Below are 24,749 nucleotides of genomic sequence, written 5' to 3'. Positions count from 1 at the left end.
TCTCCCCTCTCGTTGCTATGCATCACCATGATCTTGCGTGTGCGTAGGAAATTTTTGAAATTACTATGTTCCCCAACAGAACTATATGCTTGGATGCTACTTTATTTAATAAAACGGTTGTGTGACTTGATGCAGAGGCCGAGGGTAGTCCTCCCTTTTTAAAAAAAATATTGCACACATTAAAAAACAAAATTGTGTGCCAGAAATTGAACCTTGTGCGATGGTAGATCCATCGGGCATGACTTTCAAACGGGAAGCGTGTGTGATAGAGGGCACACGGTTTGGTCAAAACATGATTGAAAATCTAGAATCAGATGCATTGATTGGAAACTGATTTAAATAAACTAACTGTGTGTGATGATCAGAACCATCACACACACACTGCATAATATGTGTACCGTGTGCGAAGTTTCACACATGGCACAAGGTTTCTCAAGGTAACTCGTGCGTGATAATTCATAACATCCCATACGATTGTATGGTGGTAATTGTGTGCTCTACCAGGCAGACGATTGAATTAAACCAACTATGTGCGACACTGAGAACCATCGCACACGTTTTCTTCATGTGGATCGTGTGCAATGGCTTGCTCTGTCTGTAGAAGAACAACATGCTCTATCTACGGAATAACAATATACTTCATTGAAGATCTTGTTGCATAATTAAACTAAACATCCATTAAATAAGTCTATCAAAAAATAAGCCTCAAACTATCACTTGGCCTCGCCTTATAAAGGGGGCGGGGCCTAGGGTTACAGGAGTCCTAACTGACCTAGGGTCCAGCTCGACAGAGGAGTTCTTGGCTTGCACACCAAAATGCTAGACTTTTTAGAGTGAGTTTCACTGCGCCAACATGAGGCCCTTAGAAATGCCCAAGCCTACTGGGCCCTGGAGACGGCCCAACACCCGACTTGCCAGCCTACGGGCCATCCCCGGTGTAGCAAATCGTCAATGGGAGCCCAACCATGCTTACTTTTCAGCACCTCTCTAATCATTGTTTTGATCATGTTAGCCCTCTCTTCAATTTCTTTTTGCCCTTAGTCCTTCTACAACATTAACCAAAAGTTGATGCAATTACATAGGGTAAAATTTATTTTTGCTCAATCATTAGGGAATTGTGTTGTCCACCCACATCATTGTGTGTCTTCCAAATAGTTCACACCACTGCGGCAGCCCCACAAAGCACTACGTACTGTTCTTTGCTAGAATAGAGAGATCCATCTAGCAAACATATCTTCTCTTCCTATGGAACTGGAAGACCTCTAGATATTCAGTGACACACACACACACACAGCCAAATAAATCTAGCAAAAAACACACAACTCATGTCTAGCCCCTTCTAATTAGATTGTCATAGGTCAGAATGCTATGCTTTAGCATCATCTAGAGAAATATTTTATTCTTGAGGGGTACTCTGATTTTCCACATATCTTTATAATGAACCATAGCTAAAGCTCTGAGTTACAAATATAGAGATTTAACTGAGAAATTGCCACCACTCCATATCATTTTATCCTTGCCATTTCTCAACTAACTATCTGCAATCATCTCTTGGAGTTGCTGCCACTACAAAGCAGTTTTCAGCAAGCAATGTCCTTCTAAACTTGATCTTGTCCACATCAGTTGTCAAGATATGCTTAATAGTTTTCTGTTTTGAAAAGGTAATGTTGTATATCCTTGGGAGCTGAGAGTCAATAGGCCCTCCATCCAGCTAACTATCTTCCCAAAACAGAGTACTTTCACCATTGACAATCTCTCTGACAATGATTTTTTGATAAATGTGGATCACATTAACTAGACTTTGCCAAAAATGAAATCCATCATCTCTAGGCTCCCATTGGGAAAGGGTCTATTTATGTAAGTATTTATTTCTTGATAATATATGGCCACCTTCCCTCGTTACTTTCCAACTTCCAAAGCCATTTGCATAGCAAACATTGATTCATTATTTTCAGATCTAGAACCCCAAGGCCACCAGCATCCTTAGGTAAATAGATAGTAGACCAGTTCACCAGATGATATTTTTTGTGATCTTTACTCTCGTGCTACAACATCCTTGCTCTATGTTGGTCTCATTACTTCAATACCCCTTTGGGTGCTTCCAGGAAAAACAACATGGACAAAGGAACACTACTCAAGGAAGCATTTATCATAATCACTCTATCGCTGGTAGATAGGAGAGTTCCCATCTAGTCCCCCATTTTATCCGGTCTACTTCCCAATGGGGTCCCATTGAAATACTAATTTTTTCACATCAACAGGCATTCCTAGGTAATGCAACAAAAAATTTCCAATCACAAGTAAAGATCTCACTGTATTCTTCTTTCCTCGGCGCAGTACCACCCATGCAATAGATTTCACTTTTTTGAAAGTGTATCGTCAAACCAAATATTTGCTCAAAGATGCACAAAATGATTTTCATGTTTTTAGCACTCTATGGATCATCCACTAGCAGAAAAGTTGATTCATCAATATACTATAAAATAGCCAAACTATCTTCCACCAAATGAGGGATCCGGCCTTTGATGAAACCATTTTTTCAGCCTCTTTGTCAAGGATAGGTAGCCCATCTACAGGTAGGCGAAGAGCAGATGTGACATGGGTTCCCCCTATCTAACCCGTTTGGCCCCTTTGAAAGTAGAGAAGATTAAGGACCTGCCTAATCATTGAACACACTCCCCCCAACCCCCAACCCCACAAAAATCCACATTATCTAGCCACGCCATTTATCCTCAAAGCCTTTTTACATCATTAGATAAAGAATAGGCCATTTGACCTTGTCATGGCCTTCTCAGTAGGCCATCTTTTTCTTTCAGTGAATTTCATGAATAGCTTCATGTAATTGCACCACACCTTGTACAATAAATATTTTTTGCCTAAGAAAGGACCATGCACTAGCTCATTGATAAAGACTTCACATGAGCTGATAAATAGTAACTGGAATTTGGGAACAATGAGAAACTTAACACATAAGCATTAGCAAAAGCAGTGAAACCACTACTAGTCTCCCCTCAAAATGGCAAATTAACCATCCATTCCACAATCAATCTTACAACAATTGATCACAATTTTACTTGCCAGACAGGATGAACTGCACTGCAAGCACAAGTCACCGTTCAAACCACATGATTGTCCGGTAAAACAGATCATTTATTAGCACTCCATACAAAAGAGGATGAGAATGCAGATGAAACTAACCAGACGCTAACTAGGTGCAGGCCGCCGGCCCGAAGGAGGTGAGCCGACGGGTGTTGGTCCAGGGCTTCTCGTATACCACCGCGAGATAGCGCATGGTCCTGCCACAGTTGTCCGCCGCATCCACGACGAGGCGATATTTCACCCCGGAAATTACCTGTTGTTCGCCGCCCGTCACTCGGCGAAACTGTAGCCCACTAGGGGTCGCCAGGCACATGTGTTGTGCCAGCGCCCACCGGCCGAGCTCTTGGATGCACGCGTCCTCCACGTTCGGGATGGGGAACCACACCCCAGGCAACCCGCCACGGCCGACTATGGAGGTCCCGGTGTGGAGGGTGGGCGGAAGGAGGTATCTCGCTCTTGCCGCCATGGTCGGTCACATCCGAAGCCTTCCTAGGTGATATAGATCGACGGAGAATGGGAATGGGGACGAGAACGGTGTGTGTGGGGAGGGGGGGGGGGCGTGCGGGCGTGCGTACACATGCTCATGCACGTGAACATGAAGGTGTGTGCTTATCTGTATGCAACTCGGCCAACGGTTTTTGGGCTATCTCCAGGTTGGCTCCATCTTCAAGAACCCAACAAGCACTATGTGCTGGCTTATTATTATTTTTTCTTGTGAAAGGAGATCTTCTAAGCTACTATTCCCTCCGTTCCAAAATAAGTTTCTCAACCTTAGTACAACTTTATACTAAAGTTAGTACAAAGTTGAGACACTTATTTTATGACGGAGGGAGTATGTTCTTCCAACCAGTGGATAGCATTCTGATGCAAGATTGCAAGTGATGTGCTTCTTTCAACTGGTATGTAGGATGTTCTTTTGAAGTTCAAGCAATCAGACTACAAAGTTATGAGATAGTTCAAATTCTCACTAAATATCATGGTTAGTCATTCCAATTTTAGGATCTCATAATGTCATGCCCAGTTACTTTTGCCTAATATAATTCATATATAATTGTTTTATGTCATGAGCAGAACACTTTTCGTAGGAGTATATGATGACCTCTTTCTAATGTTTGTTTACCATTTTTGTGACAACAGATTTCAGTACCGCTTGTAATAATTTATTAGGTGATTTCCTCGACAATTAAACGCCCATATTTTTGGATTAATAACACCACTCTTGTTTTGGAATATATAATAAAAGAGTCATATTTACGAACTATAATAAAAGAGTCATGTTTTGGAATTAATAACACCACTCTATGTTCAACGCAAATGTTAATTGATCGGTGCTCAGTACGGTCGCACATAAGAAAGTATATATATATATATTTAGTGGATACGTTCTTCCTTGTTTATGTCCCTTTACTCCACCTTAAATGTAAATGTAACATCAGTTCGATCAATACAACAGTTTGTCACCTGTACAAATTGCTTCGAGAGAAGGAAAGATTGATGGCCGGCAACAACAAGTCCAGAGGACGCACGTAACAGGTCAGCAGCAAATCCTCTCGTCACAGCTGACTTGTACCTGAATTTTATACTCAGCAGAAGAGTTTTGATTTTCGGCCGAATTTCAGACATCTAGGCCTTGGGCGAAAAAGTCCCTTTCGGCCCAGTCAAAGTTTGTTCAAAAAAAATTGGTTTTGCAGTTTTCTGTGATTTTGCCGAAATGTTTGAACTGACCGAAATTCGGCCATCTCAGCCTGGGCCATTAAAACCGAAACTTTGCTCAGCAGTGAACCGTCTAGGTCTAGCCATATTGAAATCGTGAGAAATCAATTGATCGCATGCATTTTCATTTACGAGGAAGAACCATTTACAGGAATACTTTGCTCACGACACATTTTTTTGGTTTTGGTTGAAAAGGTATACTGCTTCAAAGGTTTCAAGTAAAAAAATCGTTATTGCCATGTTGTCTTCACCTTGTAAATTTGAATTAATTTGTGTTTCCTTTAGTCAAAGTTAAGAAAAAGTGTGGTAGCAAGATTTAGGACGTCAGTTATGAAAAACACAAGTGGTAATTCTATTTCCTTCCGTAGGTTTTCCCAGTCTACTCTACTACTATTGGCCTCTTTTGTAATCGTCTAGTATCTTGATTCAGTTTCTTTTGCCTTCCAAAACGCTTCGGTTACTACGTTGATGCTAATAAATATAAGCTTCATTTAAGTAGTACGCTTTTCAATCTAACCGATGACCATTTTAGATCACTTCTTACTCTGGCCCTCCTCTCATAATGCCCGCATGCATGCTCTCAAATAAAATGACCTGTAAAACCCACATCTATCACAGGCCAAATGGTGACATGCTCAGACCTCCCATTTGATGAAACACAATGGATCATCCGGATTCGTCGAATCCTTGAAGAGGAGATCGAGCTAGGCGATGATCAGCCCGTCTCCATATTCGATGTCCTCAAGCCCCTGTTGTGCACTAAGCCGGAAGCGTATGTGCCTCAGCTGGTGGCCTTGGGCCCTTACCACCATTGTCGTGAAGGACTCTGTGACATGGAGATGTACAAGCTCTCTGCAGCCAAGAGAGCCCAAAGCCACCTGCCAAGTAAGAAGTTGCAACAACTTGTGGACGTCTTTGCCACATTCGAGCACCGGATTCGTTCTCACTATCACAGGTTTAAGTGCAGAATAATAAATATATCCTACTTGCATAACCGAAGGAAATCTCGATCTTTACTAATTACCTTGTGTTTAGTTCTTGCAGGCAACTCAATCTCACCAACGAGACACTGGCATGGATGATGGCGATCGACGTGTCATTTCTTCTCGAGTTCCTGCAGACTTTCTGCGAGACCAAAAACCGGAGGACAACACAAAGGATGCCCTCGAGGATGTCGCATCTGGTTGACCCATCTCATAGAACATCTGTACACAGCATGCTGCTACGTGACATCGTGATGCTGGAGAACCAGATTCCAATGTTTCTTGTCGTAAAATTAGTCGAGATGTGGTGCTCGTCAGGCCATGGCGTGCCACGGCCTAATCTGAGCTCCATTTTGTCAGGGTTCTTTCAGGAGGTCTGCTTGCTCAAGGGGATAAGCTCTCCATGCACCGACGCCACACGACACGCCCACTTGCTAGATTTCCTATACTCTAACATGTTGCCATGTGGTTGTCTGGAAGAGTCGGATGGTGCAACGGAAGAAGCCGGAGATGGGTTGTGTGACCCCCCGCAGAGATCGACTATGAGTTCAATAACGGAATTGCTCGTGAAGCGTGGCTTGAAGTTGGCGTCGTTGGTGACAGATTTCATGGTGAGGATGTTTCTAAAGTTCATAGCCGCTCTTCCATGCCTGTCGATGGTCAGGCAACCCATCGAGCAGCTAGCTACTCAACGAGGCGCCCGTGAACCCAAGGGTGCATCCGATGTTCAGAACAGAAACATATCACCTCTGCTGGAGGAGATCGCGGTGCCTTCTATCTCCGAGCTCGCCTATGTCGGTGTCACATTCACCCCAACAACCGGTGGCATCTCCACGATCGAATTTTGCGCGAGAACCGCGACGCTGCACCTCCCGGTGATCAGCATCGACATGACCACTGAAGTCGTCCTGCGGAACCTGGTGGCCTACGAGGCGTCGATGGGCTCTAGGGCACTGGTCTTCGCGCGGTACGTCGAGCTCATGAACGGGGTCATCGACACCGACGAGGATGCCCGACTGCTGAGGGAGCACGGGATCATACTGAACCACCTCAAGAGTGACCAGGAAGTGGCCGAGCTGTGGAACGGGATGACCCGGTCGGTGAGGCTGACGAGGGTGCCGGCTCTGGACAGAGTGATCGATGAGCTTAATCGGTACCATGGGGCCTGCTGGAAGGTGAGGGTCAGGACGTTCGTGAAAGCGCACCTTCTTGGCTCTAGGGACATGGTTGCTTGCGCCATGATGGTTGTCCTCTTGTTGTTTGTCGGCTTCCAAGCTTTCTGCCTCTCTCGTGGTTGCCTCCTTTCTTGGCACGGGATGGGTATGGTCAGGAGAGAAAATTGTTGTAACATCCTTAAAAACTGAAGTAATAAACTGGTATTATCATATTGGGCAAATAAATAGTACCAGTTTATTTGGCTGTTCAAGTCTTCAAGATTCAAAATTGAAGAACAAAAATACATTGGTTGCATCCTTTTTAATACATTTATTAATCTTGTTGGTTTTCAATCTAATAGTGATTTCAATCGATTTGTTCAACCTATGCTTTCTTTGTACCTATCTGATGCTTAGTCTAAGTTTTGAAAAGAAATTCTGAGTATTCGGGTTTTGCATTTCTGAAACTTTAAATTTGAAAATTATGAATTTTTATAAGATTTTAGACTTCCTAATGTAAGGAAATTTTACACCCTTAGACGGCAAAAAAAGTAGGGAAAACAAGAATAACACGTTCGTAGGTCCCAGTAGAACCAACAAGAAAACTAGAAAAAGAACTTTACACCTTAGGGCCCAATAAGCCTAGGTGTCTCCATCCAAGGGCCTCTGGGCACGTATCCTTTCATAAGAAGCTTACCTTGGCGTACAAATCCAAGGCTCTCTGCAGGTTGAGACTCCAAGCCAGTTTGCAGGACGTGTAACCCTAAGTTGAGGCTAGCTAGCAGGTAGATCGAGATCATCTGACATCTAGTCATCATCTTGGTAGTTCTTACAAATATTGTAACCCCCTAACGTGAAGTATTTTTTTTCCCCGCAATCAATCAAACCACAAGAAGGCGTAGGGTATTACCTCGATCATGAGGGGGCCGAACCTAGGTAAACCCCGGTGTGTGATCCCTTCTGAAACTTCCGATCACACGCTCCACCCTCCAGCCTACCGGGGCTACCGTCACCTCTGTCTCGTCTCCACCTATGATGTCGCGGCCGGCGCCAGCTCGAATGTTAGTCCTACTCTCCTATCCTCTTCGAAATCGACTGGTCCAAATTTGCTTCCAGACAAATGGGGATTAGCAGATCGGAAAAGGCACAGTTTGTTCCCCTCAAATTTTGCCAGAATCAACATATTTCAAAATGGATTTCATGTGAAGTTAAAGTAACAGTACTACTAGTAGTAGAAGAAGAAGTGAGCAAACCCAAAGTTTTGACCGGCACAAGGTATAAAAACCACCGGCGCCGGCCGGCCCCGGCCACGCGTCCCGTCCGGCCCAACCAAAACAGGTCCACGTCGCCTCTCTCCCTCCCTCGAAGCTGCCGACTTCGGGCTCTGCGCGCACGCCGCCCGCGCCGTCCAGCCCGGACCTCGCACCACCAGCCATGGCGGCGGCGCTGCTGACGCCGACGCAGCGCTACGCCGCGGGGGCGCTGCTGGCGCTCGCGCTCCGCCAGGCGCAGATCCACCAGTCCGTCCTCCTCGGCTCCTCCCCCGCCACCGCCGCCGCGGACGAGGAGGAGCGCGTCAGCAGCGCCAGCGGCGGCGGCAGCAGCAGCTCCACCGGCGGCAGCGGGGAGGACGCCGAAGCCGCCGCCAAGGCGCTCTGGACGCACGACTCCCGCGGCCTCCTCCGCCCCGTCTTCAGGTCCGGTCCGCCCCCCACATTTGACTCAGCGGTTACCAATTCTGGCACAAACGCTTCGTTTCAGTTTCACTTACCACTTTGGGTTGGGGATCGCCGTCCTCTCAGGTTCCTGGAGATCGACCCGGCGGCGTGGCCGGGGCTGGAGGAGACGGCGGCGTCGCCGGAGGCCAAGCACCACATCGGCGCGGTACGACCCTTGGCCTCGCTCGTGTGTCCTCACTCACCCTAGTTGGGTTTACATTTCGTTTCAGACAGTGAGGTGCAGAGCACATTTGGGGATTCTACTATCCAATTGGGACTAACCACTCAATACACATAGCTATTTTCGTTTTGTTTCAAAGTGTGGTTCACTTCGTCTGATTCCACTTCCATTTTCCATTTTGTAGTTTCTGAGGATGATCTTCCAACAAGACGGCGAGAGCTCTTCGGATAGCCAGGACCAGGAACACGCCTTGGCCAAAGGAGTTGATGCCATGGTGATGAGCTTGAGCAGTGACACTGCAAAGGATGAAACAACCAAAGAGGGTGATCCTCAGAGAAAGGCTTCTACTAGTTCTGGCATGGCTGAATCCTCAGAGAAAGGCTTCCCTGCTGAGGACTTGCTGGGAATCGATAACTTGTCCCTGGATGATGTGCCTGCTACCCATCACCGGAAGATGACGCTGCTGTTTACGCTCCTCTCTGCCTGTGTGGCTGATAAGCCCGTATCGCAAGAGGAAGACGACAGGAAGTCCTCTCACTTCAGGAAGGGCTACGACGCCCGGCATCGGGTCGCCCTTCGGTTGCTGGCAACTTGGCTTGATGTGAAGTGGGTCAAAATGGTTTGTACAATAATACATTCTTCTTCAATTCAGCAGTGATAATTATGTTATAAGATGTTACGAAACTGCATTCTGATATCATCAAACAAAAAGGAACCCGAAACATATGAATGTGTATTCAGGCTGTTGTTACATAATTTGTGATCACCCATTCTGCTACTGTAGGAAGCCATCGAGGTTATGGTCGCATGCTCTGCTATGGCAGCAGCAAAAGAACAAGAACAGTCAGGAGAGAACGCAACACCCAAAAGCAAATGGGCGAAATGGAAGCGTGGAGGAATCATCGGTGCAGCTGCATTGACCGGAGGAGCATTACTGGCTATTACTGGGGGTAGGAGATATTTTTTGGAAATTCTGTTGAGATGCTAAAAAAATCTTGGGTGGTTCATATTCTCTTCTTCTACATGACAGGTTTAGCTGCTCCAGCAATTGCTGCAGGATTTGGTGCTCTTGCTCCAACGCTAGGAACAATTATACCTGTTATCGGAGCTAGTGGATTTGCTGCTATGGCTACTGCTGCGGGATCTGTTGCTGGCTCTGTGGCCGTGGCTGCATCATTTGGGGGTATGTCTGAATGTCCTTTCTAAATCATTTGGGTGATGTCATTTTGAGTTTTTGTTTCTTCATCCTATACTGCTATCATGCTATGCCGCGTAAAATTTTGTTTCCTGTTTATGGGAGTTATATTTCACACCTCATTTGTGTCGGCACATTTTACAATTAAGATAATTAGATGGATTGCCAGGAGATGATGCAATTCATAAACTCCCAAAAGGGAGATGGAATGGATCAACGAGAATAATCATGTAGTAGTGCAGAAATATTCTACTTGGTTACTTATGTCCTTGGAATGATCTTTGTAAATTAGCTGCTGGAGCTGGCTTGACGGGCACCAAAATGGCCAGAAGGATTGGAAGTGTAAAAGAATTTGAGTTCAAACCGATTGGTGAGAACCATAATCAGGGTGTGAGTTCTTTAACTCTCTCGGATGTTACACCAAATTCCATGTCACTAGAATGCCATTCATCTGTATAGTAATCGAACTGATTTGGCCTCTGTAAATGTCATTCATCCTTTCAGCGTCTTGCGGTTGGCATCTTGGTTTCTGGATTTGCTTTTGATGAGGAGGACTACATTAGACCTTGGGAAGGATGGAAGGATAACCTAGAAAGGTCTAGAATGATTTTTGACTTGCTCTTTTTTCAGATCATTATTTCTGTACTTCATCCACGTGTTTAAAGCTAATGGTATAGCAGTACAATATTCTTATACAATTACTGTTGACTAATAACTGGCAGGTATATTCTTCAGTGGGAGTCTAAGCATATAATTGCTGTGAGTACAGCAATACAAGATTGGCTGACATCAAGTAATGTTTGTAGATTTGTACATCTAGCTTGTGTAATTGTAAACACCTTTAATTAACCTGCATTGCTATTGATGCAGGACTTGCTTTGGAACTGATGAAGCAAGGCGCGATGAGAACAGTCCTAAGTGGCTTTCTGGCAGCATTTGCATGGCCTGCTACTCTGCTTGCAGCTACGGATTTTATCGATAGTAAATGGTCCGTTGCTATCGACAGGTACCTGCAAATTCCAGTAGCTGTGACCGCTTGCAATGCCCACCAATTTTACCAAAAAAATAATTGATTTTTAGAGCTTCTTTGTGTACTTAAACAGTAAGATTGTGATGTTATAACATGCTATCATACACACTCAACATAGATTGCTGCCTTTTTATTCATCATAGCGATCTGTTTACTTAACTAGTAATAAATTGCAATATTTCAGATCAGACAAGGCAGGGAAAATGCTTGCTGAAGTACTTATGAAGGGGTCCCAAGGGAACAGGTAATTCCACCTGCAACTCATTCTATTTGGTGCAGTTAGTTTCTCAGTTTTTTCCCCATATCTGATACCAAAAATCATCCCAGGCCTGTTACCCTCGTTGGGTTTTCACTAGGGGCTCGTGTCATATTCAAGTGTTTACAGGAGCTTGCTTTGTCAAGCGACAATGGTACAATCTGTGTAGAGTTATCTCCTCACATCTACTATATACTTAGCTGCAGTTTCGCTCACTTGTTTTGATGGAAGCAGAGGGACTCGTCGAGAGGGTCGTGCTCCTAGGTGCACCTGTTTCAGTCAAAGGCGAGAAATGGGAACCCGCTAGGAAGGTACCATGTTTTATGCGATCAGAAACATTGTGACATGCAGTTTGCATGTGTGTCATACTGAGGCATCTTAAAAGTTGCCACAATTTTCATATTGACATTGCTGCAGATGGTTGCTGCAAGGTTTGTGAACGTGTACTCGAAAGATGACTGGATTCTGGGCGTCACCTTCCGTGCAAGGTAAACAAGGGTTGCGGAGCCGAGATGATATTTCATATTCGATGGTCGTCGACAGAAGAACAGTTTAGGGTCACCATCTTTTCTTCGACTTACTAGTTCACTCATATGCAGCCTGCTCACGCAAGGATTGGCTGGGATACAGGCCGTCGATATCCCTGGCGTCGAAAACGTAAGCATGCGGATCGCATCTACTCGAGTTCCGTTAGCCTTGTATATGTAGTATGCATAACTTTTGAACATTTGTTTACAGGTTGATGTTACCGAGCTTGTGGATGGGCATTCTTCGTACCTGTCGGCGGCGCAGCTGATCCTGAAGCACCTGGAACTAAACACCTACTATCCTGTCTTCGTCCCACTAACAGCGGCAGTTAGCAAGTAGCAGGTGTAACAGTTGCCTAGAAAAGGATACAAATTACTACACTGCAGGGTTCGACGAAAATCAAGTGTGCACACTCTGTACATAGAAACATAATGAGCTTTTGTCTCTTGCATTACATGAGATATTGCTCTCAACTAGATCCGTTATCCAACTACAAATACAACATCTATAACAACAGCGACGCGCCACCCGCATTACTATGCACAGCATCGACAATGAAATCAATATTAACAATCATCAACCAACCAACCAACTCCTTTGAATAGCAGTACCTCCCTAAATTGTGCGATGAGAACCGCTCAAACGAGTCATCTTACGCAAAATTTTCTCGCACACAACACATAAGGTATCTCACCAATTATCGCATTTTTACTAGCCACAAGTTCGTCGAAAACCAATCTCTGCCAAGGAACCTATCCTAAATTATGACACACTGGAACCATTCTGCCACCAGCACCAGCATCAGAAGAAAACGACGGCAATTCAGTCGGGCATCACAGTTTACTTTCAGGTGTCACACATCAGGCGAATCGAGGCCAAGATGAAAGAAAGAAAGAAAGAAAGAAAATAGTTTTTGGTACACATGCAGTTCCAGTGGAATATTGCCATGCACCCCCAACAGACAAAACAAATCTACTTGGGGAAACACTCTGTCATCTTCCTATGCTAGACATACATATATATACTCAGTACTCTTACTCTTACTACTACACTTGAATGGAGATCCCTCCTACGCTCGACTACCATCATGATTCATTCATTCATTAGTCTATACAAAAGTGGAAACATATGACCCAAAGAATCTCAAAAACTTGCATTTCTCTACTCTTGTAGAAACGACGTGACGTGTGCAGGTAGCTGCGGTACCCGCTCTCGTGGAATTTACATACCGCCCTCTCTCTACCGATGCCCCCTCGGGGGCGTCTGTGATGTTCCGCCACCGCTAAATCCATCTGTCCTACTCCTAGGGTTGTTATTCGAGCTAAGGAGCCAAGACTCGCTTATCTCAGAGTACCTGTCGCGGCGCTGGCTGCCTCGGTTGGCATTGCCAGCGGGAGCGTTCCAGCTCTTGGTGTTGTTCCCAAAGGACGCTCCGAAATTCCTTAGGGCCCCTCTGAAATTAGCAGCGTCCAACTCGGTGTATTCCTGCTTCACTGGTGCTTGCTGAGAGCTTCTAACAGAGGGTGCTGCTGCTGCTTGCTGAGAGGTTCTAACAGAGGGTGCTGCTCCTGCTGCTGCTCCATAGCTTGAGTACATGTTTGGATTGTAGCCAGTGCTCCATGCGGCTCCCGCATTTGATCTCTCGTCAGCTGATGGTTGCCAGCCAAATGCTCCTGTGCTCACATTCACATCTATCAATGATACTGATGCAGCATTTGATCTCTCACTGGCTGATGGTTGCCAGCCAAATGCTCCTGTGCTCACATTCACATCTATCGGTGATGCTGATGCAGCAGTTGCTTTTGGTTTCACCTGAAGTAGCACGGAAAACTTTAATGCCATACGGAATATCGTGTAGGAAGCAAAATCCTGGTCAGATGTTGCAATATAACATACTTCCTCCGATCCATATTTGTATAGACACGGATGTATCTAATACTAAAACGTGTCAAATCTAAGACAAGTAACATGGATCAGAGGGAGTACCTGCTCAGTCAGTCCCCAATGCACCCCTGGTGTTGGATCTCTTTGGAAAAAGTCGTACTCTCCTTGAGCAACAGTTGCCGCGTTGACAACATGGGCACCACCTTCCGCCTCGGATTTAACCCCTGCAAAGGAGAGAAAATGGATGGTTAAATTAAACAATATAGAATAGATGGAAGCATGCTAAACATCGACAAACTGACTAACCAGATAAATTTTGCGGAGTAGGCGTCGGTGACAGCAATGACCACATTTCATTGATTGTGTCATCTTGGACACCCCATAGTCCAGAATCAACAGCGTCGCCTTGATAGTAACCAGATTCACCCCATGGGGATAACGCAATGGGGCTAGAGCATTGTGGCTCTTCCTCCGGTGAAGCGGTCATGAATTGCTCTATTGCTGCTAGCGCATCCATGCACAAAGTTCCACGATTTTGTTCTGTTAAAGACACATCTGTCGACTCGGCACAAGGGACGGGATCAACCGCCATGTACTCTCTTGTAACAAGAGTAGACCCTTCATGCAATTCTTTTTGAATATCTGAACCTTCACCTCCCAAATATGTCTTCTCCAAGTCAAATACTGGTTCCAGGACATCGGACACATGTACTGAGGCAGGATCAGTCACCATGTTCTCCCTTGTGACCAGAGCAGACTCCTCATACAATTCCTTCTGAATATTTGAATGTTCACCTTCCAAACCTGTTTTCTCGAGGTTAAATACTGATTCCAGGACATCAGAGACATCAGCACAAGAGGCAGGATCAACCACCATTTTATCACTTGTGACCAGAGTAGACTCCGTGAACAGCTCTTTTTGAACAATTGAGTCTTCAACGTTTAAATCTCTTCCCTCCATGTTAGATACTGATTCCAAAACAGTAGACACATCTACTGACTCGGCGCGAGAGACAGGTTTAACCACCATTTTATCACCTGTGACAAGCATAGACTCGCTGAACAGTTCTTTTTGAACAATTGGATCTTCATCGTTTAGATCTCTTCTCTCCAGGTTAGATGCTGAGCCCAAAATATTAGGCACGCCTACTGACTCAGCACAAGAGGCAGGTTCAACCACCATTTTCTCACTTGTGACAAGAGTAGACTTGCTGTACAGCTCTTTTTGGCTATTTGAACCAGCACCCATTAAGTCTCTTTCCAGAACAGCAGCCCCGTTAATCGACTCGGCACAAGCAGAATCAGCTAACAGTTTCTTGCTCGTGACAAGAATAGACTCATTGTACAATTCCTTTTGAATATCTGAATAATCTTGACCCTTGGAATCTCTCTTCTCCAAATTAGATACTGATTCCGGAACATCGGGCGTGTTGATCAACTCTGCACAAGCAGGATCAGCTACTGATTTCTCCCTTGTGACAAGAGTAGTCTTCTTGCTGTAGCATTCTTTTCGAGTATTTGAATCATCACCACTCAAAACTGTTTTCTCCACGTTATCCACACCTCGTATTTCCCCAGTTGGAACATCACATGCTGATTCCGGAACATCAGACGCGTCTATTGACTTAGCAATAGGAGCAGGATCAGCTATCACTTTCTCCTTTATGGCAAGGCTAGTCTCACTGTAACACTCCTTTTTAGAATTTAAATCTTCACCACTTACATCTGTTTTCTCCAGGTTAGGTACTGAATCTGTGGCACCTACTTCCCCAGTTGGGAGATCAAATTTCGGCGAAACAAAAGAAGCTGGAGAGTGGTCAGGTATCTTAGTATCCAAAGTTTCAGGTATTGCTGATTTTGACCCTGACTGGGCCACATCAGCCTTCTTACTCTCAGATTTCTGCGTTGGATTAGAGCGTTCATGCTCAATATCTTGGTTATCAGGAGAAGAATCAGGGAACATCTTGGACTGAGGAGACTGATTGACTGAAACATTTGATGCGTCAGCTTCACGTGTTTTCTCCTCATTCTTGATCTCCCCGGCCTTACATATTTCAGGAATGGATGCGGCAGGAACTGACTGTGGACTGCAGACTGGAACTTTTTCTGAGTGTGCCACATCAGCCTTCTTACTCTCGGATTTCTGCACTGGATTAAGGTATTCACGTTCAATATCTTGGTTGTCAGGAGAAGAATCAGGGAACATCTTGGACTGAGGAGACTGATTAACTGAAACATTTGATGCATCAGTTTCGCGTGTTTTTTCCTCATTCTTCATCTCCTCCCCCACCTTGCATATTTCAGGAATGGCCGCGGAAGGAACCGACTGTTGACTGCAGACTGGAACTCTTTCTGAGTGGGCCAGCATGGCAGACGGTGAACTAGATCCTCTGTCTTCAACAGAAGTTGCAGGAGCACAGCTCTTAGTCTTTTCAGAAGTAATAGAAGAATGAAGTTCATCATGCAGGCCCGGATTGGTTGAACTCAAGCAAGAGCTTTCGTGTTGGCTTGAAGCGGTTCTGGACTCGGATGGACTCAAAGCAAGTGCAGGACTGGGGACATCTCTCCTGGTTAGTTGAGTAGGTACAGTGTGCGAATAATCCTGCCTTGAATCCAAATCCTTTACACAACCTGCTTGCAAACTACTTTTATGCTGAGCCTGTGACCGTGAGGCATGCTGATTACGATGAGATTCTACATTATTCTGCCCACTACAACTTGTCTGCGTCGTGCTTGGACTCCACCGATCACCCCGGTTGTGGCCGTTGTTACATTCAGCAGAGTGTCTTCCCTGTACTCCACCATGTTGCAATTCATCTGAAGAGTGCAGCGGACTCACCCTTTCTGGAACAGAATACTTAGTAGACTGAACTGTCGTTTCAGAAGAATTAAACCTACTATAACCAGCTGGGGACGGAGTGCTGTTCAAATCCACATTTGAGCTGTTCCTGTGTTGTCCAGACCCTGCCAATTTTGTTTTACTACTTCTAACTGATGGAACCTGACCGAAATCTTTTGGTTGTTTTGAAAGCACTTCTGTCAGCAACAATGATCTCTCTTCACTCTCAAAAATGAGCCATACTCTCAGATCACGTGGGAAGTAAGCTGTCCATTTAGATAGCTGCAAAAGAGTAAATGGGCCCTGAACATTTCCAGATGGATCCTTGTAGTGCCAGACTTTCTCTGGCTCCAACTCAGTAGATGGTGTTACTCCAGGAGATGAAACGGGTGCAGCTTCACACATCTTGCTGCTTACGTTGGTGCCAGATTTTGGAATATCCGTACCGGTTGTTGAATGGGAATTCTTAGAGCTTCTTCCAGCTCCCAATTTCGGTATTGTACTTTGTTTTGATAGGTTTTTGGGATTACGGATAGCATCAGACATTATTTTCGCATAATTTTGCACTTTGATTGGTGAGAATAACCCATTTGATCTTTTGCCACTTCCACTCTGTTCAACTGCATATAACCAAGAAGCGATGTTATCAAACATGAAACTAGATTAATGCAAAAATCAGATGCATTGGGACAGTTGCGCCAGTTCAATTTAAATGTTGCATTAGATCAACTGAAAGAAATTTTCCAGATATATTATATGAAATATTGCAGTAAGAAAAGGCTCGAATGCAAAAACAGAATAAAATATTGCAACATCCATAGATAGCTACTGTGGCATACCACATGAATTTAAGGAGCAAATCCCTATCAATTGGATGCCAAATGGCTAACTGCATTCTAATACTTTATTAATCAAGTAAATATAGAACCAATATTTCAAGCAGATAAATACCAGCTCTTTTATCATCCATTTCTTCAGAAGATTCATAATCAGGATTCATATGGGAATCAATATGCACTTCTAGAACTTCATTTATTCTGCGCGCTCTTTCCTCGGAATTGTTGAGAAGCTGCAGCTTTTCCACACACTCTCTAAGTGTATGATACAGTTAAGGGCCACCAAATAGACAAAATAGAGTTACTTTAGATTATCATGGAGTTTGAGTACAAACAGGGTGAGCGAACATAACTTGAGACCCCTATACCTTATTTCTAGAAAAAACATAAGATGACTACAACAAAGCCGTGAAAGAAAAAGAAAAAAAAGGCCCCCTAACAAAGCCATGAACAATATCCATTGAGTAAATGATTATCCATGCATGTACAAATCAGCAAGTCACAATATAAACTTATTTAACATATTATGATCTTTTTACGGCATGTTTGAAAATAAATGGTCCGAGAATTAAAAGAAATAACACTTTCAGTCTAAAGACAGTCCAGATCACCACGAGTCAACAAAGAACATGTGCACAAGAAAAAGGTAAATGATGCGGAAGCAGAAATTTGTAGCCAAGATCGAGGCTCAAAAGGATATTCCTTTTTGCGTCCTGTTTCGCTTGCACGGTCTCGAAGATAGCCTAACCTCTGCTTTTCGTTTTCCAACCACTAGAAAAAATTCAAGAAGTAATACACATCAGAATCTTTTGGAAAAAAAAAAGAATGCTAATCAAGAGACTTGTACATATGATTTTCCTTCGGTAGGATTGTTCTTACATCATTCACTCTTACAGATTGGAAGATCGTCGCTTTATCTTGAATATCTCCCTAAATTGAAAAAACAACAAACAACATATCAGACCTACACTTACTTCATAGACCTTAAAGTCAGTTAGATCATCAGATGTTAATATGATATGCAGTACCACTTTTAGTCGGTCGATTAGACCATACTTCATGCTCTGCCTCAAGCGTTTGCATTCCTCCTACACATAAATATCGATAATCAGTGGCAGAGACAGCATCCAAACAATGGTTGTACAGAGTCCCCTGAAAATCGCAGTTTTACTTGATCTTTCTAATTTATTTGATGTACATTGTTCTATATGTGAATTATACATATAGGTACTCAAGGTTCTTGCCAAAAATAATGGGTGCGCATATTTACCCATTGATAAATGATAATTCGATGAGCCAGAAAAGGAGGTGAAAGGAGCAATGCCCGTTCAATTAGAGGCACAACTATAATCCACTGAACCAGAACATTCATCTAGTCTGAGAGAATTTCACACATAGAAACAAGAATAGATGCATGTAACACAAAAGTCCTATGTCAAATGCCAAGAGCAGGAACATTCCCCCATGTCTAAAGATCTCATCACTTGACAACACTTAAAAGTAAGACCATTATATACTTAGCTACGAATGATAGTGAACTTGTGTCATCAAGTCCACAATGACCCAAACTAGAAGAAAGACCAGTCAGATTAACTGCGACAATACACTTTGTGAACTCATAAAATTACTAATGATATTCCACTCATATTTAAATATAGATTACAAAAATGAGAGAGAGAGAGAGAGAGATGACCTGTGTAAAGTCTTGATTTGATATTGTATCCATCGTGATAATCTCCTTTTTCTTCAGATTTAATATCTCAAGTGCAAAATTTGTCTTTTTCTTCCCGATGTTGTATTTTTCTGCAACCTTATGTGTCCCTACACAAACAAACAAAATCTGGTTTATGATACTACAAAACAAATATTACTATTGACACATTCAATGATGCTATTTTTCCAGATTCATTTATACATTCCTAGTCAAAGTTAGAGAAGCTTTTCTGGGAAGACAAGAGTTAGAAAAGTTTGACCACATGCTTTCTAAAGTGCAGCCTATTCCCGGATGGGCACAAGTAGAAGTATTTTTCCGGATGGAGGTAGTATCAGTTAAAAGAATTGAACATCTTACCAACTACTTTCACTAGACGATACATATCTTGCTTCTGTCCAACATCGGTAATTTTTATCCTCACAAAACCACCAGAAACTTTGTCTGAGAACGTGGGATCATCAATAAGATCTTCCATCAAACTACGGCGTAGATAGATTAAACTTATATTGTGCATGTCAATTGCTGCATAATCATTGAGATTAGACAGTGATTCTCTTTCCATCTTTCTATGCATCCGCTTCTTCCTATCAGGATACAGTTTGTCTGCCACTTCACCATATCCAGTGGCATCTATCTGAGCTGAATTAAGATTGATGTCTCCACGGTTGCCATTATTTACCGTTGAAGCATCACTAACAGGACAGTGCATTTCCAAAAGCCTCAACATCTCGAAATGAGCAACATGTGTTTTTTTGAACAAGCGTTGAAGTCTTGAATCACAAATAACTTGACTTTTCCTCCGAGGATCACGGAGGTCATTCTTTTTTATATAGTCAAGCAAAAGAGCCTGCACATCAAACTGGGAAATAAAAGATTGGTCACCATCTCTCGTGTGGCCCACAAACTCCAGTAGCTCTGGTGAAGCCCATTTTGTATTCAGCGGCAAAGAAACCCCGTCACTTGGTTCCTTCTTGGGCAGCTTTTCAGCATTTCCAGTTGCAACTTTGACATCTTCGACAGTAACGCTACAAGCAGACTGTGGGTTTTGACGTTTTTTACCCCTTTTCCTTGAAGGGTTAGCACGCCTTCGTTTTCCAGCACCATCATCATAATTAGCGTCATATAAGTCATCAGATGATTCATCTTTTTCTTTCCTAGCATAAGCAATAGGAGCACTCCATCTGCTCTTTGCACTGGTTAGTTCTTCCATTGTTAATGAAAGCTTCCCTTTCAGATCCGACCAATATAGCTTGAACAGGTATTCCCAGGTGAATCGATCATCGAAATCAACCCTAACCTGCAATCAAAAAAGAACACATGAAAAAGGAAGAGACGCTTGAAGAATATAAGCAATCAATGAAACCCAAAAGGGAAGGGCACCAACTAGCAGTTTGGTCATGGCTGCTATATTTCACTAAGAAGCGTAATGAGGCCTGCACATGAGATCATTGAGCACCAACACTTGAAGGCCTTTGCTTGACAATGCAAATTTCTGCTTTCATTAAGATATTTCCATTTGGAAACAAGGTACTCGAGATAGTTACGTTATGCATTGACCAATTTCGAATCAGGGTAAACACTGCTTGTCCAATCTCAATTATGCATCTCCAAGCGATTATGTTTCCGTACAGCCACTTGGAGTGACATGATCATTAAAATTGGAAAAACGTAATGAAGAATTTGGGGTGTAGAGTTACAATTTTATGGAATGCTGAGATGCAAGAACATGAAATGGAAAGACATATATAGAAAACGTGTGCAAGGATGAACTCAATTAGGCCCTACAAAAGCATGCCATACAAACAAGGCAGATCACCGAAGTTGTTTCGTGAATTCGGTATCCCAAAAGGAGGAATTACTCTTTAAAGTTGGCAGAAAGGACCCGAATCCCAAAATTGAAATGAAACAAAACTATTTAGATATTGCAGAATGAAATGGAGAGTTTTGAGATTGATGGAGGGTAATCACCTTTGTATCATCGCCTTCATCTTTCGTTTCTATCAACAATATAGTCCCAAAGCATGTATCACAGAAGCCCTTGGCCCCCCTGACAGCGAAGAACTTGCCGTGTTTGACGCATACTTTGCAGGCAGAGAATGTACAAGTATAACACATATAGTGCCCCGCCTTTTCACAGCTGCTGCATATGTGCCAACCTGATATACAAAATGTCAACAGAGACATCATCAGCCAGCAGGTGTAGGTAAACAGCTGGACTTGGGAGGTAAACACAGCCCAAGCAAGGTGGAGATTCCTTTGATAAGTAGTTGAATTGCAAAATCTCGATGCTAATTAATTTGAATGAACAATTATCACTAGTAGTATACTCGTTGGCGGTGCCGGTAATACAATAAGAGTACAGGAAAAGTAAACTGGGCTCTACACTTGGTTTATAAAATACTCCCACTGTAAACTAATATAAGAGCGTTTAGATCACTGAAATAGTAATCTAAACACTCTTATATTAGTTTACAGAGGGAGTATCAAATAGACTTTGGGCTCTCAAGGTGCAGATCAAAAAGTATGAAAATGCACGCTCCTTTTGAAGACAAGTCATAGTAGACGGTAGGCAGTAGACACGTGTATCTATTTTGCCTTGGTGAATTTGCTTACTTGCGACAAACAGTTTCCAATGAATTTGGTTGCTCGTGACAAAAAAAATTCCCACCAATGAATTTGCTTGGTCGCGACAAAAAAATTCCAAGCAATTAATTGGCACACATACTCGCTCCCAACAGAAGGAACCAAGACGTGGAATTAATGAGCTTAGTCGGTCGCGACAAACAGAATCAAAGTGCCCAATTAACGTGCTCGATCCCTCCCGACACTCCAACAGACAGAAGGAATAAAAAGGGGCGATTAATTTGCTTATTATCAGAAGAACCAGAAGTGCAAAGCGAATTAATAGTAGTATGACACGGCACGATTAAGCTTAAGCTAGCTGAGGATGAAGGAGGAGCAAGGGATGATGCGCAAGTGGAGTTGTGCTTGCTGCGGGAGAAGGAACCAGAATAATTCCTCCCCTATGAATTTGGTTACTACACACACTGCTCTCGGAAGGAACAGAAGGAACCGAAAATGGGAAACTAATTTGGTTAGCGGTGAGTATGACAGAAAACTCAAAAAGCAGTTGATATTATTATGTTATATGGCAGGGCAGGATTGATTAGGGTGGCTAGGTGAGCATGAAGAAGAAGGAGAAGTGGGTGGGTGACTGACCGCAGTTCCACTTGGTGCGTGAGGTGAAGAAGGAGTCGTCCCGCTTGATGCAGGCCGGATGGTAGACCTTGGGGCACCCCCTGCACACGCACGCACACGGCAACAGTTAGAAATCGGACGCATCCATTCCCAGAGGGGGGAAGGAAGGCGAGTGGGTGGGCACCTCCGATCGCAGACGACTAGGTCGCCCCCATCGAAGCAGATGAAGCAGACGACCTCGTCCTCCTCCTCCTCCTTGCGCTTCTTAGCCGCCTTTGCCTCGGCCCGCCTGGCGGCGGCGGGGGTGAGGGTTGTTGTGGTTGCGGTTGCGACCAAACCCCCGTTGGCGTTGGCGTTGGCGTTGGCGTTGCTCCTGGGCGGCCGCCCCCTCTTCTTGGGCGGCGAGGGCACAAGCTGCGGCTGCTGCTTGTGGAGCTGGGGCGGGGCTGTTGTGGGGCCCCCCGGAGCTGGGGGAGCAGCATCAGGGGCGGGCTGTGCGAGGACGGTGTCCCCCATCCCCATCCCCATGCCCATGCCGCAGATGGATCCGAGGAAGTGCGAATCGTCCATCCCCGGCGGCTCTGGCTCTGGGTCGTGGGGTGGGGGGTCGAGTATATCGGCCATGGATGAACGGATCGGGGTGCGCGGAGCGTGGTTGAGCTCCCCCGGGCGGCGAATCGGCGGTCCCCGTGGTCCAATCGGGACTATTCTCCCTTCCCTTGCTGCTACCTGCTACCTGCTACAGTACAGGGGGGAGGCGCGTCGCGTGTGGGAGGGGAACGAAGAAGAGGGGGAGGTGGAAGAAGCTAGCGTAAACAAAGCAGAAGCCCGCAGCGCCAGCGGGTGAGAGAGAGAGAGAGAGGAAAGGAAATGTTGGACGGAAGCATTCAAGCAAAGGGAGGAGTAATTTGCCGATTCGGCGGGGTGCTTTCGGCTTGGGCACAAAAAGGTCTCTCTCTCTCTCTCTCTCTCTCTCTCTCTCTCTCTCTCTCTCTCTCTCTCTCTCTCTCTGGGATGGGTCTCTCTCTGGGATGGGTCTTCCTGGCGTGGCCATCCATCCATCGTTCCTTCCTTCCTTCCTTCGTTTGGTGCCCTTGACCACCGCCTGCTACTGCCTAGCCACACCTCGCTCCCTCCCCCTCCCCGCCCCGGTCAACCCATTCTTCCTTCCGTTCCATTCCACGTCTTCATTCTTTTTTTTTTATCATTAGTAAGGCGTGTGCGTGTGCGTGTAACTTTTTTTTTAATGTTTTTAGAGGCGGGGAGAGCAGGTAACCAGGCAGGCCCATGAGGCCGGCCCAGCCAACACTCACTGTGTAATGCTACATGGACACAGGCTCTTCCCCGAAATCATCGGATGGCTCGTGTCCAGCTAGACTTTTTTAGGGAAGGGGAAGAATACCCGGTCTCTGTCTGTTGAGTGCGTGCTCCACCTCATGCTAACACTGTCTGTTCTTTCTTCTTTAATATATAAAATAGTACTAGTAGTATGCTACTGTAGTCGTGCGCTTTTTTGTTTTTCTTTCATCAACAATTCGTACGTGATGTACAGTACTCCGTAGGTGTGACGGCACTGCACGGCGACGTCCACTCCACACGCAATACCCACGCCCCGCACAATCATACAAACTAATACGCAAATAAGACAGGTTCGGCCATCTTTGAATATAATACTATATACTTTCACTGCCGGATCAACAAGTGGCGTGCTTCGCGTGGGCTTCCTTTGTGATGCACGACGCTTCACAGTCACGTACTCTACTCACCACGCGGAGTAGAGTACGGCGGAGATGAGAGTCCACCGTCATGGGTACGCTCCTGCGTGTGGTGGGAGTCGGGTAAAGAAATCCACGAGCGAACGAGGAAGAAGCTGCTGCTTTGTTTTGTTTTTGGCTCATCAATTCCTACGTACACAAAAAATTCCTACGTACACTCACAGTACTGGAGACGCACGGCCGGACCACAGCTACAGTGCGCCGGATTCGCCGGCCCAACCCAATCCGCGTGAAAGCAACCAACACTAGTACCCTACTCTGCCCTACGGCCGAGTAGGCATAGACAGCCTCCCTGCTGCCTACGGATACGCATACGCATACGGATACCCCCAAAGAACAGTGCAGCTTTGCATAGATCGTATCGAATAATACCCGCTTCCGTGGCCTCCAAATGAATGAATGGATGAATGAACGGATCGGACCACGCACGCATTACCGCTACCTGCACGCCCTCATCACTAGTAGGAGTACATCCTCCGTAAAAGCCAAATAAATACCCGCCGCTCTCCCCTGTCCCCACGCTCTCACGCACGCAATGCCCACGCCCCGCACAATTCAACCAAATAGGCAAAAAGAAAAACGAAAATGATGGCAATGTCAATTTCTAGTTTGCCATGCATTAAAACTGTCCACTAAATCATGCCAG

The 24,749-nt window shown here is 44.7% G+C and overlaps 2 protein-coding genes and 1 pseudogene across 2 annotated transcripts; 1 reads left to right on the top strand and 2 right to left on the bottom strand.

Annotated features, from left to right (window-relative positions):
* Positions 1–3,011: 3,011 nt before the first annotated feature.
* Positions 3,012–3,626, bottom strand: LOC125506586 (cysteine proteinase inhibitor 8-like). The gene has a single exon (XM_048671373.1). It carries the CDS (start codon positions 3,563–3,565, stop codon positions 3,209–3,211), a length of 357 nt encoding a protein of 118 aa, XP_048527330.1. The 5' UTR covers positions 3,566–3,626; the 3' UTR covers positions 3,012–3,208.
* Positions 3,627–8,232: 4,606 nt separating this feature from the next.
* LOC125511693 (transmembrane and coiled-coil domain-containing protein 4-like) lies at positions 8,233–12,311 on the top strand. Its single transcript, XM_048677132.1, has 15 exons — positions 8,233–8,646; positions 8,752–8,833; positions 9,033–9,467; positions 9,633–9,798; positions 9,879–10,031; positions 10,336–10,433; positions 10,548–10,639; positions 10,766–10,836; positions 10,914–11,049; positions 11,258–11,317; positions 11,401–11,483; positions 11,564–11,640; positions 11,747–11,817; positions 11,929–11,986; positions 12,068–12,311. The coding sequence occupies exons 1-15, from the start codon at positions 8,384–8,386 to the stop codon at positions 12,194–12,196; spliced, it is 1,974 nt and encodes a 657-aa protein (XP_048533089.1). The 5' UTR covers positions 8,233–8,383; the 3' UTR covers positions 12,197–12,311.
* A 350-nt stretch (positions 12,312–12,661) lies between these two features.
* On the bottom strand, positions 12,662–23,226 carry LOC125511692 (annotated as a pseudogene).
* Between the last annotated feature and the right edge of the window lie 1,523 nt (positions 23,227–24,749).

The sequence above is a fragment of the Triticum urartu genome, chromosome 5, assembly GCF_003073215.2.
Source record: "Triticum urartu cultivar G1812 chromosome 5, Tu2.1, whole genome shotgun sequence".
NCBI classification, from domain to species: domain Eukaryota; kingdom Viridiplantae; phylum Streptophyta; class Magnoliopsida; order Poales; family Poaceae; genus Triticum; species Triticum urartu.
The sequence above is the reverse complement of the archived record's forward strand: the minus strand, read 5'-3'. Positions and strand labels throughout refer to the sequence as shown.

What these genes read in the sequence shown, in the direction of transcription:
- LOC125506586 (XM_048671373.1), bottom strand. Translation starts at nt 3,565, where the DNA reads ATGGCGGCAAGAGCGAGATACCTCCTTCCGCCCACCCTCCACACCGGG.
- LOC125511693 (XM_048677132.1), top strand. Translation starts at nt 8,384, where the DNA reads ATGGCGGCGGCGCTGCTGACGCCGACGCAGCGCTACGCCGCGGGGGCG. An exon ending in CTCCTCCGCCCCGTCTTCAG is followed by an intron (nt 8,647 to 8,751) that starts GTCCGGTCCGCC and finishes CCGTCCTCTCAG; the next exon opens with GTTCCTGGAGATCGACCCGG. An exon ending in AAGGGGTCCCAAGGGAACAG is followed by an intron (nt 11,318 to 11,400) that starts GTAATTCCACCT and finishes AAATCATCCCAG; the next exon opens with GCCTGTTACCCTCGTTGGGT.